Consider the following 20,778-nt stretch of genomic DNA (forward strand, 5'->3'; position numbering starts at 1 on the left):
TGTCCTGGTCAGTGCCATGTGGGGTGGAAGGGGGTCTGGGGGCTCCTTGGGGGACTGGGAGGGGCTTTTGTGTCTCTTGAGGGCATTTGTGGTGCTTGGAGGGGCCTTTTGGGGTGGTCTCTGAGAGAGTTTTGGTGATCTTGGCTGGGCTGTGTGGCTTGGAGAGAATTTTGTGGTTCTTGGGGTCATTTATGATGCAGGGAGTGGTTGGGGGGTTCCTGGCCAGGAGCTGTGGGGTGATTTGAGGGGTCTGGGAATGGCTGTGGGGCTGGGAGGGGGTTTTAGGGCAGTTGTGCTCTCTCCCGCAGACCCCCAAAGCTGCCACCAGACCCCACCCCCAAGATGCTGCCATGGGTCGGGGGCTCCATGTTGGGGTTCACCCTCCTGGCACTGCACGAGAAGGTGAGGGGGGGTCCCCAGGGGCCGTGTGTGTCCCCCCAGAGCGTGTGTGACCTCCCCCATCCCGGTGTCACCCCCTCTTCCCTGCCCACAATGTTCCTGAGCCAGCCCCTGCTGCCCCGGGAGGGAATTTGGGGAGGGGGCAGAGGGGGTGCGCAGCCCCCGCCGGGGGATGACCCCGGCCCAGCGCCCTTCGTTCAGCACCGAGCTGGGCTTGGGGCCGCAGGAGGAAGAGGCCGATGGGAAGCAGATCCTGCAGGGGGGACAGGGCTTGGGCTCAGGGCAAGGTCCTGCCCTGCACACCTGGCTCAGGTGTGAGCCTGCCCCGGGAAGGGAGCGGGACATTGCCATCCCCACGGATCAGGGCTGGGAGCAGCGCTGGGAGCACGGACATGGAAATCCTGGGAGCCACTGGGACCGCCCTGGGGGGGTGAATGATCCCCCCCAGCACCTTTCCAGGCCGCCCTGCGAGCTGAGAAATGCTCGCTGGGCCTCGGCCTTGGCCAAGAGCCCCCGGGCTCAGCTGCTCTGAGCTCAGGCGCTGCCGGCTCCCGCAGCCCGCCCAGGGCCGCCCTGCCCGTGCCGGGGCTGTGCTGGAATTCTCTGCTGCTGCTGGGCCACTCGGGGGCTCTGGCCCAGCAGGAAAGGTGACCCTGAGCCAGGAGCTTTCCTTGGCCGCAGCAAAGCCTCGGCACGGAAAGACCTTCCCAGCGCTGGGCCCTGGGCCGGGAGGGATTGTGCCACCACAGCTGTCCCTCCATTTCTTCTGCCAGGCAGCTTTAGCACAGGAGAAGTGGAGAAGCCAGAGCTGCCTCTCAGCTTTCCGCAGTCCTGCAGAGGAATCCTGTGTAGGAAGCAGCCTGGGAACAGGGTTGAGGTGCCAGGGCAGGGGAATTGAGAGCCCTTTCCTCCGCCGTGGGCCCAGGCTCTGGCCCTTGCCCTTTGCAATGGCCCTGCAGCTGCCAGAGGGGCCTTTTTGGCTCAGCTGAGAGCAGTCCTGCTGCAAGGCTGTCCTCGAGCTGCTTGGGCTGCACATGTGCCCAGGGAATGCTCATTGCTTGCAGTCTCAGGCGCTGTGGGTGTGCAGGTGTAACTACTGCAGGAGGGAACAGCTCTGCTGGGGGCAGTTCTCTTTTTCTTGGTGGTTTTTCTGTTGAATGAACGTTCCCTGCCAGCTGTGGGCAGAGCTCTGTAGCTGTATGTGCCACTTGTGTGTGGCACTGTGGCTCAGGAGGTGGCCAAGGGGAGCTTGGCCGAGGTGTGGGCAGAGGAATGGCCATCAGGCCAGGCTGGGGGGTCAGCGGCCGGTCAGTTGCGTTGCGTGGCCGCGGCTCTGGAGGCTTGTGTGGGAGCGTGTGCAGGGCTGGAAGGCTGGGGCTGCCGCCGCTGTGTCCCAGAGCCGGGAAGGCCGGGGCTGGCCCGGCCCTGGCCCGGCCCCGCCAGCTCTGGCAGCTGCCGGCGGGGACACAAAGGGCAGCTCCGAGCTGCGGCCGCTGCGCTGCGGCCACACAAAGGCAGCGCCCGCAGAGCTCCAGGGCAAGGTCCTGGCCCTGGCTCGGGGCTGGGCCGGGGCCAGCGGCAGAAAATCAACTTGCAGCTTGGGCCCCGCAGCAGGGAGGAGCAGCAATTGCTGGCTGAGAGAGACTCTTGCCAAGGGCCTGCGGGGCCGGGCCCCAGGGAACGGCTTCCCGCTGCCCGAGGGCAGGCTGAGATGGGATGTGGGGCAGCAATGGTTCCCTGGCAGGGCGCTCAGGGCCTGGCCCAGGCTGGCCCCAGAAGCTGCGGCTGCCCCCGCATCCCTGCAAGTGTCCCAGGCCGGCTCGGCCATTGGGGCTTCCTGCCCAGGAGGGCTGGGCTGGGCTGGGCTGGGGCTGCTGAGGGCGGGATGGGCTCTGCCTGAGACAGCTGAAGGCTGCGCATGATGAGGCCGGGGGGACCCCGTTCCTCAGTGGGTTCTGGGGTATCCCACATTCCTGAAGGGATGTCAGGGTATGTCCCATTCCTGAGGCAATTTTGGGGTCCCCCCAATGCTTCGGGAGAGGTTCTGAGAGGGGGGCTCTGTTCCTTGGAAGGGGGACCTATTGTCAGGGAGCCAGGGAGCCCATTTTGGGAAGGATGCTGCTGTTTCTGGCAATGTTGAGAGGTTCTGAATGGGCTGTGGGGCCCTGGCTCTCCTTTTAGGACTTGAGGTGAGCTCATAAGAACAGCAAGGCCTGAGGAGAGGTTCCAAGCTCCCATTTGGGATGGAGGGATTGAGCGGGTGCCTCCAATCAACTCAATGCCAGCCCCAATGTGTCGATGGCAGCCCCAAATGGCTCGATCCGTCAGCCCCAAGGCCCGGCTGTGGGGAGTCAGGAAGCACAGAAGGGGAATTGGTGTCCAGGAGGGGTGGGGTGGGATGGGATGGGATTGGTGGGGGTGGCATCGTGGGGGTTGGTTGAAGTTTGGGATTGATGGGGTGGTTTGGGCACTTGGAGTGGGGCACTCCAGGGAGGGAAAGCAGGAGCTGCTTTTGGGGAGGCTCCTGCTGCTTTTTGACAATTCTGGGGCCTCTAAGTGTCTTCTGGGAGGTTGCAGTGAATTTGGGGAAGGTGCCATAAACTCCCCGCAATTTGGGGGGCTCAGGAGAAGTCCCCACATTTTGGGAGGGTGAAGGGACCGCAATTGGGAGGGGATTCTTCTGCTTTGCACCTCTTTAATGGGGTGAGAAGCGGCTTGTGAGGGAGGGAAGGAATTCGGAAGGAATTCGGAAGGAAGGAAGGAATTCGGAAGGAAGGAATTCGGAAGGAAGGAAGGAAGGAAGGAAGGAAGGAAGGAAGGAAGGAAGGAAGGAATTCGGAAGGAAGGAAGGAATTCGGAAGGAAGGAATTCGGAAGGAAGGAAGGAAGGAAGGAAGGAAGGAAGGAAGGAAGGAAGGAAGGAAGGAAGGAAGGAAGGAAGGAAGGAAGGAAGGAAGGAAGGAAGGAAGGAAGGAAGGAAGGAAGGAAGGAAGGAATTCGGAAGGAAGAAAGAAAGAAAGAAAAGAAAGAAAGAAAAAGAAAGAAAGAAAGAAAGAAAGAAAGAAAGAAAGAAAGAAAGAAAGAAAGAAAGAAAGAAAGAAAGAAAGAAAGAAAGAAAGAGAAAAAAGAAAGAAAGTAGGAAGAAATAATAAAAAAAAAAGAAAGAAAAAAGAAAGAAAGAAAAAGTCCTAGAACAAAAAGCCAGTGCTGCCTTTCACAGCCCCTTTGCTGTCTAGGAACTAGAGGAAACAAGCTCGTGATACGCACTTTCTTTCTCAACTCCATCTAGCACATCCTTCTCTCCAGGTGGCAGAGTCCTTGGTGGAAGTGAAGCATCTCCAGCTGCAGTTCAGACTGAGACATGTGCCAGGACAGGAAACATTTGCTGACCTTCCCTCTTCCCTGTGCAACATGATTCTTGCAGCCCAGTCACTCTCGCACACTTTCGGGATCCCTGAGTCCAAGCACCTAAAGCTCCCACAGACAGACGTGTCAGGAAGGAAAACGTTCCAAAAGCACCCCCTTCTCTTATCAGCATAGAAATTGTGCACAGCACGCTGCGGCACTGAACCGTCCTTCTCAGATAGACATGCCATCACACTTCACTCCTGCAGCTCGGGTGAAAATGTCCACCAGCTGCTCCCGCAATAGCAAAAGGTTCTCGAAGTGAAAGCCGCTTCTGGGCTGCAGCTTCTCCTTGCCGCATGTAAGCCACGCCAAACTCACTGATGCACTCTGTCCTTCCCTTCTCAAACGAGTACACGGCGGCCATCAGGACACACCTGTGTCCCAGCAGCTGCGTGCCCAGCCGGGACCAGGAGCAGGGCTGGGGCTGCTGCCAAAGTTCCCCTGCCCCAATGACACAGCCGGGCTGATGGGGGGCTGGATCAGGCTTTCTTGTCCACCTGCATGCCAGGAGGGAGCACAACATCTACCTGCATTCTCTGCAGCATGCCATCCTGGAGCAGAGCCATTCCCAAAGGAAGCCGTGAGCCCGTGACAAGCCAGTGCCGCAGGGGCATCCTAGCAGCACCTGTGGAAGCTGGGAGAGAGGAGCCCAGCTGGAGCAGGTTCCTGCCAGCATTAATCATCCCGTGGCTTCCCACCAGGGTCTCCTTGCTTCCAAAAGGCCCCAGAATGTCACTGGGGCTCCTCGGTTCCACCAGGTTCCACAGCGTCACTGTGGTGCCCAGGCTTCCGTCAGCTTCCCCAGCATCCCCACGGTCTGCAGGGCTCCCCGAGCTTCTGTGCTGGTGTCACAGTGGAGCCAGGGTTCCGGGTAGGTCCCCAGCATCACAAAGGCTCTCCTGGCAGCCACGGGTCACAAAGCACCGTGGCTTCTGTGCAGCCCCGCTGGGTCACAATGGCCGCTGGCTTCCACGAGCCCCCGCAGTGTCCCAGTGGTCCCGTGGCTTTAGGAGTGCGTGGCTGGCAGTTGGTGCCCCGCCAGCGGCTGGGCGAGAAGCAGCAGGGACAGCGTGCGGACAGTGCCATGGCCACTTCTGTGGCCACTCGTGTCTCTGTCCCAGGCACAGCCGTGGTGGGGAACACCGGCTCCTTTGGCTGTGCAGCTGGCAGTGACGGCCTGGCACATGGCTGCTCCCGGGGGACACTCTGGGGCAGGAGGCTGCTGGAGATTCATCCCCACACGCTGCAGCTCCTTGTCATGAGGTGCTCGGAGTGATTCTAAAGGCTCCTCCCACCAGGCACTTCTCTGGCTTAGAGCTGTTGAGCTGTCAGCGGGAATGCAAAGGCCAAGCTCGGGAGCCTTTTGTCCTGGTGCCTTTCGTGTGTGAGCAGTCCCTGGTGCCGTTGTCTTTGGATCCTGACTCTGTGAAAGGGAAGGCTTCGGATGGTGCCTAGATCTGAGAAGGAAAGTGCCCAGAGCAGCGTGTGTGCTGCTGGTTTGAGGGCTGCAGTTGAAGTTGTAGGCAGCAAGAGCTTTCTCAGCTGGCCCTTTGGTGAGCTCTGCTTTTGCCAGATGGCTTCAAGTTGGTGGCCGGACTCTGGGAGAGGGAAAAGATTTGTTAGGGCAAAGGAGTTCATCTTGCTCTTGGAGTGTGGGTGCAAAGAGGAGTCTGCACTTGCAAGGGGAAGATGAGGGAAATCTTTTTGTCCTGACACCGTTGATTTGAGAGCAGGGAAGTTTCCAAGTTGCCTCTGCCCTTGGGCTGCTTTCGAGCTGGGCTCGCAGTGATTCCTTCTCCTGCAAGTGGGCAGCGCTATCGTGTGCTTGTTTCCATGAGCGCTGACAGTGCCCAGCAAAAAGCCAAGCGCTTGGCTGGCGCGGCCCCAGTCGTGTGTGAGCAGTGGGTGGAAGAGCTCGGCTGTGCATCCTGCCTCTTGGAGACAGAAAGGAATGGGATCCTGCATGGAGCAGGCAAGGAGGAGGAGGAATCGTTTTGCTGTTGGCTGTGCAGTTTCTAGGCTGCAAAAGAAAAGGCAATTCCAGCACGGCCTCTTTCTTTAGAACCTTTTCTGTGCCATCAGCTGCTCAGCATGGAACTCACAGCCTCTGAAATGCATCCAAATCCCTGAAGATAGGCTTTTTCTCTCAAGCTCAGTGTACCATCTTACCCTCTCATTTTTGCATATCTCAAACGCCCTTCCAAACATCCAGCAGCTGCTTGTCAAGAAAAAGTCCTAGAACAAAAAGCCAGTGCTGCCTTTCACAGCCCCTTTGCTCTCTAGGAACTAGAGGAAACAAGCTCGTGATACGCACTTTCTTTCTCAACTCCATCTAGCACATCCTTCTCTCCAGGTGGCAGAGTCCTTGGTGGAAGTGAAGCATCTCCAGCTGCAGTTCAGACTGAGACATGTGCCAGGACAGGAAACATTTGCTGACCTTCCCTCTTCCCTGTGCAACATGATTCTCGCAGCCCAGTCACTTTCACACACCTTCGCTATCCCTGAGTCCAAGCACCTGAAGCTCCCACAGACAGACGTGTCAGGAAGGAAAACGTTCCAAAAGCACCCCCTTCTCTTAGCAGCATAGAAATTGTGCACAACACGCTGCGGCACTGAACTGATTTTGGGGGGTCGTGTGTCCCCCCCAGCCCCGCTGTCACTCTGCCCCTGCCCGGCTGCTCCCAGTGTTCCCAGGAAGGCTTCCCAGTTCGCCCCGGTCCCGTTTATTGGGGAACAGTGGGAAGGGACTTTGGGGGATCCCGCGCGGGGACCGAGAGTGGAGGGGCGGAACCGGCCCCAGGATGGATCGGGAATGGGACCCCCGTGTGTCACCCGTGTGTCGCCCCCCCCGGGGGGTCCTTGGGAGGCACCTCAACCCCAAATCGCCACCCAGCGAACCCCAAAGGCGCAGAGACCCCCCCCCCCCAAGCCGCCCCACAGCCCCCAAGGACCAATCAAAATTCCCCGCGAGTGTCAGAGAATCAGAGAAGGCGCTGAACAACCTTCAGCCAATCAGAGCGCGCGGCGCTGGTGACTCACCAGTTGCCAGGCAGACCCGCAGCGCCCAGCGCTCCCCCCCCGGACCCCACCTGCGCCCCCCCTCGCCCCCAGCGCCCCCCGCCAGGGGAATTTGAGGAGGGGGCGCGTGGGGGGCTCCCAGGCCGGGCCCACAGCCCAGCCCTGCCCCAGCCCGACCTGCCCCGGCTCCATCCCTGCTCCTCCCGCGGGATGCGACCGCGCTGGGAAAACGGGGGGCCAAGGGTGGGCGCTGGGCCTGGGGGGAGCAGGAGAAGGGATGGGGGAGGAGGAGAAGGAGAAGGAGGCATCTTTTAATGGTATTTTATTGAGTCACATTTTTTAGAGACCAGGATCAATACTCCCCGGGCGTCAGGGCGAGTCCCTTAGGGCTCTGGGGCCCTGCTGCCGGCTCACCCCGTGCCAGCGCAGCGCCAGCGCTCAGCGGGGCTTTGGCTTCCCGTGCCCTTTCCCGTGCCCTTTCCCGTGTCCCCAGCCCACCGTCACCACCCCCGTGTCCCCAGGTCGCGCCCCACCCCTCCCCCTCTCCCGCTCTGTCGAGACATGGAGGATGAGAATTTCCCCACCATCCACCCCAAAGGTTCCCCCGAGGCCATTTCCTCTCGTGCTTTCCCTTGGCAGCAGAGCCCCAGCCCTCCTGGCTGCTCCCTCCTGTCAGGGACTTGGAGAGAGCCAGCTCCCCCCTGAGCCTCCTTTCCTCCAGGCTCAGCCCCCTCAGATCCCTCAGCTGCCCCTCAGAAGTCCTCCAGACCCTTCCCCAGCTCCATTCCCATCTCTGGACATGCTCCAGCCCCTCCATGTCTTTCTTGAAGTTTGAAGCCCAATCGCTACCCTGTCGCTGCAGGTGCCAAAACCCCAGGGAGACTCCTTGGAAATGGGAGGAGAGAGGAGCCCTTCAAAGGGAAACGTGTGCAAAAATGCCGAGCGGGTTTGCTGTGGCTGCGGGAGGAAGAGATGCTCCGGGACTCCGCCTCGGCCCCGGAGCGGAGCGGCCCGTGCTGCCCCGGGGCGCGCGGGGCTCGGCCGTGGGGCGCGCGGGGGGCAACGGACACACGGGCACCGGACACACGGACACGCGGACAAACGCTCCCAGCGCTTCAGCGGCAGCGGCAGCAGCGGCAGCAGCGGCAGCAGCACAAGAGCAGCAGAAGAGCAGCGAGTCCACGAACCCTCTGCTAAGTCCCTTCTCCTGCTCCTCCTCTCCCTCTCCCAGGGTCTCGCACCCTCTCCCGCTCTCCCTTTCGTTCCCCAACCCCCCCGTCCCGCGGCCTCCCTCTCCCCGTGCCCGGCCGGGCCATGCCCCCGGCCCGGCCCCGGCCCCGGGCGGGGCTGCCCCCTCCCCGCCCCCGGGCGTCCCGCCGCGGTCCCGCCTCCGCCCGGCTCTCGCCGTCCTGGCTGTGGCGCTGCTGGGCGGGCATCAGTGCCTGGCTCCTGGGCACCATCGCCAGCCCCTGGCTCCGGCTGGCCCGAGCCCGACCCCGACCCCCACCCCGACCCCGGCCCCGGCCTCGGCTCCTCCCGGGGCCCGCCGGGGACACAGGCGGCGCGGCCGCTCCCGCCGCCTCCGCAGCGTCTTCCCCGCTCCGAACTCCGCCGCTCTTGAGCGCGGCCGCCGGCCCCGAGCCGCCGGTGTCCGCTTCAAAAGAGGCAACATGTGGGGATGGCCGGCCCGGGGCGGTTGAGCGGCGCTCGGGGGCCGTTCCTGGCCCCGGGCCGAGCGCTGACGGCCGCGTCTCGCCGGCACGGAAGGCGCAGCAGGGCCTGAAGGAGCGCTACCGGCTGGGTTCGCTGCTGGGGCGCGGCGGCTTCGGCAGCGTCTTGGCGGCGACGCGGCTCTCGGACGGAGCCCCGGTGAGTGGCGGGGCCGGCGGCGGGCGCGGGAGGCGGGGGGCAAAGGAGGAGGAGAAGGAGCATGGGGCTCGGCAGGGCGGGCGGCGAGCTCAGCCCGCTGCTCCCCTTGCCTTGCAGGTGGCCATCAAACGTGTGCCGCGGAACCGCATCCACCATTGGGGCCAGCTGGTGAGTGAGCGAGGGGCAGCGCGAGAAGCCGGGGCGCGACGGGCGGGGATGAGCCGAGGCCCGGCAGGGTGGAAGCCGCCAGAACGCCTCGAGGGAGAGCGGCCGTGGGGCCAGCGGAGCGCGCAGAGCGTCCCCGGCTGGCTGAGGGCTTGCCGAGCCCCGGCACGGCATGGGCCCCGCTGACGGCATCGTGCTCCTCCCGCAGCCCGACGGCACCCGAGCACCACTGGAGATCGTGCTGCTGGCCAAGGTGTCCGCTGGCTTCCCTGGCATCGTCCAGCTCCACGAGTGGCTGGAGCTCCCCAACAACGTGGTGATGGTGCTGGAGCGCCCGGAGCGGTCTCAGGACCTCCTTCATTTCATTCGGGCACGGGGCTTCCTGTGCGAGGAGGTGGCGCGGCACCTGTTCCGCCAGGTGCTGGAGGCCGTGCGGCACTGCACCAGCTGCGGGGTCCTGCACCGGGACATCAAACCAGAGAACATCCTGGTTGACCTGGCCACCGGGCAGGCCAAACTCATCGACTTTGGCTGTGGCACCTACCTGCAAGCCGCAGCCTACACCAGCTTTGCAGGTGAGCCCACGCAGGGGGAGGCTCCTGGTAGCGGCATCCCAGAGCCCAACAGCTCACAGCCCAAGGCGGCTGTGGCAGGGGGGATTCTCCCTTTTGCTGCCAGTCATGGCAGCCGGAGTCTTCAGCCTTGCTGCTTTTGAGCGGCGCTGGCTGAGGGGCCATCTTCCAGCCCTGCTGGCAGCCTTTGCCAGCCCCTCTGCCCAGGACTGGCGCTGGGGCTGGGGCAGCCAGCGCCACAGAAACACCCGTGGGTGGGGGTAGCAGAGAGGGGGGCCCAGAACCTGTGCTCCAGCCCGTTTGGTGTGCAGGCGAGACAGGGCTCAGACTGCTCTGCTGCCCGTGCTTGCCTCGGCTTAAGAATGGTTTCTGGGGCAGTGCAGGCAGGGAGGATGAAAGCGTGGTTTTTCCCCAGCACCAAGTGGGTTTTTCCTTTGCATGGAATGCTCGGGCCTTGCCAGGGCTTCCGCTGCCCTCTTGCGACACCGGCGGCTTCTTTTCCAACCCCCAGTCTGTACACAAGCCCCAGGTGCTGGCGAGAGGGCAGTGGGTCAGGCCGCGTGCCGCTGGTGCGGCCCCCGCATGCCCGGGGATGCTGGGGCGAGGCTCTGGGAGCAGGCAGCGTCCCCCTGAAGAACTCCATCTCTATTCCATAGGAACACCGTCCTACAGCCCGCCGGAATGGACGCACCTGGGCTGGTACCACGGTGAGGCAGCGACCGTCTGGTCCCTGGGCATCGTGCTGCACCAGATGGTCTGCGGGGAGCACCCTTTCAGGAGGGGCTGGAACAGCACCTGGCGCTGGCTCTCGCTCCCACGACGGCTCTCTCCAGGTGGATCCTTGTCTCTGCAGCACGGGGGGAATAGCAGTGCTGGGAGGCAGCAGCGGGCTCAGGAGCATCCCACCCTGGCAGCTGCTGAGGAGGTGGCAATGTCCTGCTCTCCTCCAAAAGAAAGAACTGATGGCAAAGTTTAGGCAAAGCCCTGAGCACACGCAGCACGGCCTGGCCATGGCAAGAGTGGGGCAAAGCAGACAGGAGCCTTCTGCGACTGACTGGTGCTTTCTGCTTTCTCTGCGCAGAGTGCCAGGATCTCATCCGACGGTGTTTATCCGTGCTCTCCTCGGAAAGGCCCTCATTAGAAGACCTGTCCTGTGCTCCTTGGATGCAGGATATTCGCGTGCCATAGGAGAAGGGAGAGAGCCACACGCACGCTTTGAGCCAGGGAGCCGGTGAGTTCCAGCTGCACACGCGCCTTGGCAAGGAGCAGCAAAGAAAGGCAGAGTTTTTGTCCTGCCTGAATCGCTGCGCAGGGCTCCTCAGCTGGGCACGCGCAGCCCTGCTGCTGGAGCTGAGCTGCTCTTCCCAGCTCTGGTGGCCCCCGTGCCAGCTGCTTTTGCTTGTCCTGCTTCAGCAACAGCCGGGGCCCTGGGCAGAGCACTGACAGCCTGCTCTAGCCCCAGGGAAGAAGAAGCCCCTGGAGAAGCTGTGCCAGGTGCGGCTGCTGCTGCTGGAGACATGGAGGGTGACATCAAGGATGACAAGCTCTTCCTCCACCTGGCAAGCTGAAGATGATGGACTTCAATTGTGGCACCTTCTTCAAAGCCAGGCTCCACAGCGAATTTACAGATGAGTCCACACCCAGGGGGATGCTCCCAGATTTGGGCATTGCACGGCCTGGCCAGGAAGCAAAGGTTCCTCCCTTTGCTGGGGCGGAGGCAACCAATCCTTCAGCCGGCTGCCAAGCTGCTTTTTGGCAGGGTGGGCGGGATGGGCTGGGGTGCTTACGAAATGGGAGTCAGCCCCTGGCCCTGCCAACAGCCCCCACCACCCACTGTTCCCTGGGCTGGGGCTGGGGCTGGGGCTGGCAGCCCGACACAAACAAGCCCCCATGGCAGGAGCAGAGGTGGCACTCCAGGAGCTGTGCACGGGCTGCTTTGTTTTGCAGGAAAGGAAGGGCTTGGGCTGCTCCACTCCCCTTGTTTGCTTTGGGCTCGCCGTGCCTGTTGGGGGGCAGTGCAGGGGGGAAGGGAGAAAGCGTGGGCTTCCCTCGCCCGTGGGTGGGTTTTTCCCCAGCATGTAGGGAAGGTTGGGCCTTGCTCAGGCCCCCGACAGAGAGAAGATTTTTTAGCTTTTTTCTTGTTTCTCCTTTTTGTCTGTAATGCCTTTTCTTTAATTTGCTGTTTGTTTTTCTTCAAGGAAGCGTTGTAGGTGGTGTCCAGTCTGGATCGGGAAGTGCTTGGGAGCAGCTGTGGTGTGGATGGGACGTGGCCTTGGAGAAGGCCGAGGACATGGCTTGGGAGCAGCTTTTCTTCCGGCGGCGGGTGGCGTGCGGTGGGTCCCCGTCTTCTTGGCACGGCTGGGATAAGGGCTTTTGGGAGATGGCAGCGAGCACAGCAGCATCCCGCTCTGGGCAGCTGCTGAGGAGGTGGCTGTGCCACGGCCGGCTGCAGGCTGGGCACGTGTCCTGCCCTCCTGCTCTCCTGCCAAAGGCAGCAGGGACGGGCGGCTTCGGGCACCGCTCTGAGCACGGCCAGCACGGCCTGGGCACCGCGGGCGGCTGGGACAAGGGGGACGGGAGCCTTCAGCTGACGGGCGGTTTCTACTTTCTCTCCTTGCAGCCGGGCTCTGTGGATGCTGAGGCTGCTCTGGGCTCCGCCAGGGCTCTGCTGCGGCTCAGCACCGGGCCGGAAGAAGCCAAAGAAGAACCGGTGTGAGCTGCAGCAGAGACGTGCCCGAGCATTTCGGCAACGCAGCTCAAGCCTGCAGAGTGCACGCCTCCAGGGGAAAACATGACACCCCCCCGCCCAAAATAAACTTGTTCAATAACTTGTGAAATGAAATCAGTCTGGGATGAGCCCAAATGACATTTTTCAGCTTGCTCAAGCTTTAGCTCAGCCCTTCTCTGCACAGTTCTCTGCCCCACCTGCCTTTACTTCACAAGTGCTCCCTCTTTTCCCCCAGTGAGTTGCCAGCTCAGGGCAGTCTCTGTCGCACTGTAGCCTTCCTTGATGCCCCTGACCACGAGGAGGAGCGAGCCCCAGGTTTAGGGACTCATCCTTTCACTGGCAGAAGAACAGCAATATCTCAGAGGTCCGGTGAGATTTGAGTGTCATTCAAGAGCTGCCCTCCAGGCCTCAGCTCTCCTCACTGTTGGCTTCCCACTGCCACTTTTCCTCGTCCTTGCAGCAGGATGAGCTCTGGGAATGCCCTTGACCCTCGCCACTCCTGCCAGCCCAGCCACCCAGCTCAGTTTGGCTTAAGCTGGAGCTTCTTTGTCTCCTCTGGCACGGCAGTGCAGTTCCCTCTGCGGGGAGCAGCAGCCCCAGAGCACAGCAGGCAACAGAGCAGGCCGTGATGCCTTTCCCTGGTCTTAAAATCAAGAGTCATACACGGTTAGAAGGGGAAAAGGGATTTTACCTTGGTATTTACTGTTAAGGATCCTTAGGTGTACACGTCCAGGTCATATGCATCGAGATGCACCCCGCCGAGTCTTTCCCTGTGTCTCTGTGTCTCTCCTCCTCTTCTTCTCCCCCCAACATTGGGTATAACATTATAGGTGTTACTAATTAGCAGATCTATCAAAGATTCCCCAATGAGAGACTCAAGTGAGCCCCTCCCTCCCCCAAGGAACCTTCCCCTGGATGGTTCTATCTTGGTTTACAGAATATGTTCTGGAGAGGACCTTGGGCTCTGGGGCACACTGATCCCTGGCTACAAAGCTTCTAAAATGTTTAGCCTCTTAGCTTGACTAACAAGTCCAAGAATGTAGGCAAAAAGCACTGGGAATACAGAAGTTGTAAAAAGGTATAACGGGTAAAAAAGAAAAGGCAAAAATCTTCATGGCATCATTTCCCCCCTTTTAGAGACTAACAAAACTCTACCTTGTCTAGTCTCTACTCTACCTTTCTAACCACAGAACCGGTTTACACAACCGGCTGCTCCACAGGAAATTACACAGATAATAACTACAATTACAGCTATTATGAATATTTCTTTTACCCAGGCCCAGTTTGGTAACCATGAGGTGAGGGTATCAAAAATATGATCAAATTTTAAAGTGTTATTTTTAGAAGCCACTTCATGTAGAATTTGAGTTCCCTTCCAAATTTCATCCAAATCTTTCTTAATTCTTCCATTAAAATGCCAATCAATGGCCAGTGACCCTTCCCATCTAGGGGTGGTAACTGAGTACAGATCCAGCAATCGCTCTTATTAAGAATTTTGGACACATTTTGGACCACAGTCTTATGTAAATCATGGGGTGAACCCTGAACCATGGTTACCAGTTGGGCAAACAGCAAACATGTAAAAAACAGTTTAGACTGCATCTTTCTGATTTGAATCAGTCTCTGTCTTCTTGGTGATTTTGGGAGCAGAAGCTTTCTTCACCCTGGAGTAGTGAATCCACGGTCCCTTGCCAGCAACCTTGACCGCAGTAAAAGTGGTCAGCAAAACTTGGACTGGTCCCTTCCACTTGGCTTGCAAGGGGTCGCTGTCCCAGCACTTGATGCAGACCCGGTCTCCAGGCTGGAACGGATGAGCAGCTGTGTCCAATCCTATTGGTTTGGATAACACAATGAATCTCTGGAGCTTCTGCAAAGTGGAACTCAGAGCCATTAAATACTTTTGCAAATCAGTTTTACCTCTCGTATGAATTTCCCCTGGGATATGTGGAACCTGGTACGGCCTGCCATATAATATTTCATAGGGACTGATGTTGTCCCTTCGCCTTGGCTGTATGCGGACTCTCAGCAAGGCTACAGGCAGGGCTTGAACCCACGTCATGGATGTCTCTCGACAAATCTTGCAAATCTGGGTTTTGAGGGTCCCATTTCTACACACATAGCTACTTTCTCTGGGTTGTCCCTGTACTTCCCAGTTGAGTTTTTCCACTGCTGTAATTCTCGATGCATATGACCTGGACGTGTGCACCTAAGGATGCTTAAAATAAATACTGAGGTAAAATCCCTTTTTCCCTTCTAACCATGTATGACTCTTGATTTTAAGACCAGAAAAAGGCATCACCCTGAGCGTAGAACTGCAGCCAGGAGCCACCCGGCGAGGAGAAATCCACCCCCATCTCACCGGGAGCTCTTTAGGGAGCGCTCCAAGTGCCCCTCTGAAAGTCATCCTGGAGAGCAGCAGCAACCAGGGATCCTGAGCCAGCTGCGCTGCCTTTGGCAGCACTTTGGCAAAGGGTCTGGAGCAAGGGCGAGGGAACAGTGAGTGTAACTGCTGCAGGGCAGGGATGAGGGAAGGGCCATTGACCCAAGTGCTGAAATGCTCCAAAATCCAGAAGGATGCTGCAGAACTGGGAAGCAACAAGTTCTCACAAGTGCTAAAGTGATGGAAGCCCTTTGAAGTGCCCTGAAGGAACTCGCAGGGGAACTGATGCTATAATAAGTAGGACCAGAAGGCAAAAATGTAGCACTGCTAGGAGATGGTCTATAAGCCCCACAGGCAATGGCTTAGGAAAAGATCAAGTATATATTTTACATATTCTATTTATTATATCTATTAAAATATATAGTATATCATACTATATAGGATAAATTGAATAGATGATAAATTAGTATGGATTATTTGATACCTTTTGATAAATTTTGAGAAATATTTTCAATTCATGTAGATTTGAAATATTTTTCCAACTTGGGAGAGTGAAGATGTACTGCTGTCCAAAGTCTTCTGCCCACACAGCAATCAGCCCACGGGTGTGTCTGTGCACACCCACCCACTGTCCTTGCTCTTCTCGGCACCTCTGGGCTGCTGTTTGCACACAATTAGGGTGAATTCAACTCGACAGACCTACGAGTGGGGTGTCCAGCTTGTCACGAACGCTGATGTGGCAAGGCACAACACACAGCTCTCAAATCACTTACATTATCTCACGTGCTCTCTTTCCTGCTGGGGACTGAGGAACTCTTAAAAGCACCAAAGATACAGAAAAGAGCTGCAAAGAATTGGCATCTTACTACTGCTGGTATCCTCAGGTAGGAAAACCTGTTGGGTTTTTTAAGGTTGCAACTTTCCAAAAACTAGGAAAGCTGCTCAGCATCAATACCCCCATTGTAAATGGTTTTATTGACTTGGCGAAACTGGAACGTTACCTTTGGACTCCATCCTTGGTTAAAATCACCTGCCCTGACCTGCAGACTAAAGCACCAGCAGCAGCAGAAGCTACGTCAGTCACTTCTCTCAAAAAGATGTCTTAAATTTGCAAGAAGAAAGGAAAACACGTCAGAATCTATGGATTAATGACTCGAAGAAATAGTCCAAAGAAGAACTCGGAAGAACTACTGGGAGAAATAGTTCCAAAGCAAAGGGCCGCAGCTTCTCTGCGACGCTCCTGGTGCTCCAAGGCAGCCGGGCTGCCCTGGCTGCCCAGGACGCTGCGCACCACGGGCCCCGCAGAGCTGCGCAGCAGGGAGGCAGCTTCGGGCACCTCAGCCCCTGGGCAGGAGCGGCCTCCTTGCTCTGCACGGCTGCCTGTGGGCAAACGCAGCGTGCCGGCCTTCTGCTCTTGGCCCCAGCCCGGCCTGGCAGGGCTAATCCCGTTCCCTGTCTGCAACGTGCTCAAGAGAGACTTGTTCGTTTCCAGCCCTCCAGGGCATTCATTTGCAACACAAAAACACTGAAGGACTGAGGCCTCAACAACAGGCCCTGAGCCAAAGTTGCCCTCTAGATGGCCCTTCCGACCAAATGTTCTTCGGGTCTGCTCCTTAGCAGGCATTACCATCAATGGGATCTGTGCATCCCTTCATTCAAGGAACGTGTCTTTACCTTTTGGCATCAAGAAACCGGACAAGGCCACATCTGGCCTCGGTTCCTCCTTGAGGCCTGGCTGGGCTTGGGAAGAAAACCAAGAGGAGAATGAAATCAGGTGTCCCTGCACTAGAAGTTCTGTCAGATGCTCCCGCAGCACTGTCCAAGCCGGGCTACTCTCACAGCGCCCTCGCAAGCCTCGTGGCCGGCAAAGGTGGAGGCACCGCAGGATGTCCCCGTTGCCAGCCGTGGCTCTGCAGGGCTTTGCTGGGACAGCTTCCCCCAGCTGATGTGCAGATCTGGATGAAGGGGAAAGGATTAGGGTATCTGGTGATGTATCCCTCTTAATCACTAGAGGCAACCTTTTGTAACAATGATGAGCTGCACTGCTTAGCTTGTCCTTTCCTGATTGTTTCCTTGTACTTCTGCATTAGAGTAAATGACACTGTTCCTTCAGCTGGTGTCTGTGTCTGTGTCTCTGACCCTCCCCACCATCCAAACAAACACACAGCCAGTTCAGCACAAGACCTGCCTCTCTGCAAGCCCATTTCTTGGAAAACACTCCTGATCGCCATCTCTACCAATGAAATTCCCACTTTGCAGCTTCTTTTTCTGCCCGCAGGTGAGAAAAGGATCCACTCCCAGCTCCGGGCTCCTCCGCAAACCAACTGCTTTCAGCAGCGCCAGTCCTGAAATACCAACCTCCTTCCTTAACCTGCCCCCTGGGAGCTCACGCACCAAGAGGCCTTTTGTCCAAGGACACCCGCAGAAGAGCTCGAGGATGGAGCGGTCTGAAACGCAGCTCCTTCAGAGTTTAAACCTCCCTTTATCAACTGAACGCAGCCCAGCCTGTCCCAAAGGGAAAGCAGGCAGGAAAGAGGAGCTCCTCTCCCACAACAGCAAACCCTGTGCTTCCTTAAGTTCCACTTGGAGGACGGAGGCCATGGGCTACTCCTCTGCTTGGGAAGGAACCCAACCCAGGGAAATGGCCTGATTTGGGAGCCCAGCAGAGGCAAGTGCCCCAAAAAGAAGGAAAAGATTCTCTGGAAGCAAAAGATTATGGCAATAGTTGTGCAGAAAGAAAAAAAAAAGAATGGAAGCATTTCAAAACGTTCCCAGACACAAAGTTCTGCCTCAACACAAAAACCCCTAAGTCTCTGTGGTGTGTCAGGAAGCTCATGAATGAACCTGCAAGGCTTGGATACACATCATTTGTGTCCGTCCCCCAGAGCACAAGCAGCTCCTCAACAAGACTTCAAGTGACCAAAGGACAACGCTTCCCCCTTCACCTCTCCACACCAGCTCTAGGGAGGCTCTGTCCATTGCAAGATCTCCTTTGTGTCTGCATTGACAAGAGCTGGCTGCAGGAGGGGTTTGCATTGGAACTCTCCCCAGACTGGGGGGAAAAAAAAGAAGTGATTCCAGAGAAAAGAAAATGTGATTCCCTTTGGGAAGACACCGGCATGAGTTCACTCCAGCTGCAGGCCATTAATCCCTTGGGGAAAGCACCATCTGTCCATGGCGCAGCACTTCAGCTTTGATGACAATGCTGACAAAATTGCTGCCCCTTCCTGCTGCTGCTGCTGCTGCTGACCCCAAATCATGAGAAATGTGCCAAATCTGCCAACAACAGGCAGAGATGGCGAGAACACAACAGCGGGTCTGCTGAAAAGGAGGCAAAACCAATGTTTTCTAATCTCCCTTTTTCATCCTTTCTTTAGCCAACACAGAGCAATGTCCTTTCCCTCTGGCACCGATGCTGACCCAGGCACGGCATGCAGCGTGGGGACACAGCCCGCCACTGCTCCCAGAGCCCTCGCCAGGGGCTTCCCGTGTCATGCCATGCCGGTCCATGCCGTGCCGGTCCATGCCGTGCCGGTCCATGCCATGCCGGTCCATGCCGGTCTGTGCCGGTCCATGCCATGCCGGTCCATGCCGGTCTGTGCTGGTCCATGCCGTGCCGGTCCATGCCGTGCCGGTCCGTGCCAGTCTGTGCTGGTCCATGCCGTGCCGGTCCGTGCCGTGCCAGTCCGTGCCATGCCGGTCTGTGCCATGCCGTGCCGTGCCGGTCCGTGCCGGTCCGTGCTGTGCCATGCCAGTCCGTGCCGTGCTGTGCCGGTCCGTGCCGTGCCGGTCCGTGCCGTGCCATGCCGGTTCGTGCCGTGCCGGTCCATGCCATGCCGGTCCGTGCCGGTCCGTGCCGGTTCGTGCCGTGCCGGTCCATGCCGGTCCGTGCCGGTCCATGCCGGTCCATGCCGGTCCGTGCCGGTCCGTGCCGGTCCGGTCCATGCCGGTCCGTTCCGGGCAGCGCCCCGGGACGCCCCGCCCGCGCTGTGCCCGCAGCCCCGGCTTTGTGCCGCTCGTTCCCGCGCGGGGCCGAGCGCAGCGCCCCCCTCAGGCCGCGCGCCGCCGCTGCAGCTGCGGCCGTTGCGCTGCGGCCGTTGCGGCGCCAGTGGGCGACAGGCGCGATGGCCGAGCTGCCGCTGCCCGCCGGGCTCGACGCCCGCACCTTCCCCGCCAAGCTGTGGCGCCTGGCCAACAGCCCCCGCGTCCGCTCCGTGCGCTGGGACACCCAGGGCCGGGGGCTGCTCATCGACCGCGCCCTCTTTGAGCAGGAGCTGCTCAGCCCGGCCGGCGTCCAGGGGCCGGCCCCGCGCACCTTCAGAGCCACGCAGTTCCGCAGCATCGTGCGCCAGCTGAACCGCTACGGCTTCTCCAAGGTGCCGGGCCGGGCTGGCGCGGCTGTGCCGGGCGGTGCCGGGGCCTGCCTCCACTACCGCAACCCCTGCTTTCGCCGCGACCGCCCCCACCTCCTGCTGCGCATCAGGCGCCGGAGCACGGCCAACAAGCACCGCCTGGTGCCCGGGGCGGAGCGGCGCAGGCGCTCGCCCTGCGGCTCCCAGCAGCGCCCCCGGCAGCGGCCGCGGCCGGCGGGGCCGGAGGGGCGCGGGCGGTTCCGGCCGCTGCCTCGGGAGCGGCCGCCGCTGCCGGCGGGGCGGCCGCCCAGCGGCTTCTTGCTCCTGCACAGGGAGCGGACGCTGCCGGACGGGCGGGAGCTGCGCAGCCGGCGGCCCAGCCGCTTCCAGCAGCCCCCCAGGGAGCGGCCGCTCCTGGCCCGGCGCCCGCCCTGTGGCTTCCACCTCCTCCACAGGGACCGGCCGCAGCCGGCCCGGCGGGACGGGCCCAGCCGCTTCCAGGAGCTGTACGGGGAGCGGCCGCTGCCTGCCGAGCGGGAGGTGCCCAGGATCCCGCCCTGCGAGCTCCTCGGGCTCTACGGGGAGCCGCTGCTGCCGGTCAGGCGGGAGGGGCCCAGCCGCCTCCAGGAGCTGTACGGGCTGCAGCCGCCGCCGGCCGGGCTCCCGCCCTGGGCTTTCCAGCAGCCCCACACGGAGCGGCCGCCTCCGGCCGGGCGGGAGCTGCTCAGGATCCCGCCGTGCAGCTTCCAGCAGCTCCAAACGGAGCAGCAGTCCCCAGCCTGCAAGCCATCAGGTAGGAAAAGTGTTCTCCCTTTGCTTTTCCAAAAGGTCGTGAAAAGTGACCGTTTGAAGTATTTCCCCACAATGCTCTGTCATTCTCAGACAGAAATTGTCAAACCTACTAGGAAGGGGGACCTGGAAAGCCAGAAGAATCTCTGTCTGGTTTTCCTGTGTGCTTCCTGTGATGTTTGCTGCAAGGCAGCAGTAGAGCTCTGTGTCCCAAAGCCACATTCTGGAGCCTGACCAATGTGTTTGGATTCTTGCAGCCACACCGGGCAGTTCAGCCTCCAGTGCTCCTCCTGGCAGTGCTGCTTGTGCAGCATGGAAGGCCTCCAGCAAGACACAGAATGCACCTGGGCAAGAGGAATTGCCTTCAGTGGATCTGGGCCTTCAGGTCGAGGCAATGATTCGGGAGATCAGGAGATCCATGGCTGAAAGGTCTCCCTTTGCTCAGGTAACCCCACTGGATGGGAATGAAGGGGCTGGGCTGAGAGCTTTTGAACGTTGCTGCAAAGGCTTCTTTAGTTGATTTCATGATTATTTAGTGATTGAATTCTTGTTGATCAAGCAAGATTTCTAAAAGAAGAGGGATGACAAAGTCTCCCCCCTTAGTGAGGATGAGAGGTGTGATCCTGTGCTGGCCACGTTTGGGTGCTCCTTTTGCTGGGAAGAATCCCTGGTGCAGGGGCCTTTGTGGTGATGCTGTGTAGGTTCTAAGAGGCTTTGTTTGATGGGAAAGAAGAGAAGAGTGTGGGGAGAATTGCCACTGAAGGCAAAGTGTCCCCTGCAGGGAGGGGCATGCGAGAGGTGCCTCTATTAGAGCAGCAGACGTGGGCTCTGCCTGTTTTGCCTGGGAAGGCCAAGGCCAAGCAAGGGCTGGGCTGCAGCTGCTGCTGCTGCTGCTGTGTGAGCCGTGCCGAGCGTGCAGGCGCTGCCAGAGCCGTGCTTGGGGATGGGCTGGAGCTGCAGCTTTCTGCTCCTTTTGTTTGACAGATGCAGTCTTGGGATTAGGAATCCCATTTCTCTTAACTCTTGCCTCTTCCCAGACTTGCCTGGAGTGTCTGTGTTGGCACAGGCCTTTTTGCAGGTTGTTCTACATGTTGGCCAG

The 20,778-nt window shown here is 59.4% G+C and overlaps 1 protein-coding gene across 1 annotated transcript in view; it reads right to left on the reverse strand.

Annotated features, from left to right (window-relative positions):
• LOC309583698 (maestro heat-like repeat-containing protein family member 7) overlaps positions 1-18,093 on the reverse strand; it is a gene marked incomplete at both ends in the record, with an annotated part of 62,398 nt that extends 44,305 nt beyond the window's left edge. Inside the window, one exon of the mRNA XM_082299491.1 lies at positions 17,959-18,093. Within this exon, the coding sequence (XP_082155617.1) occupies positions 17,959-18,093 (135 nt within the window). The remainder of the gene's footprint in view (positions 1-17,958) is intronic.
• Between the last annotated feature and the right edge of the window lie 2,685 nt (positions 18,094-20,778).

Source organism: Coloeus monedula, assembly GCF_965178545.1.
Source record: "Coloeus monedula genome assembly, chromosome: 32".
NCBI classification, from domain to species: Eukaryota; Metazoa; Chordata; class Aves; order Passeriformes; family Corvidae; genus Coloeus; species Coloeus monedula.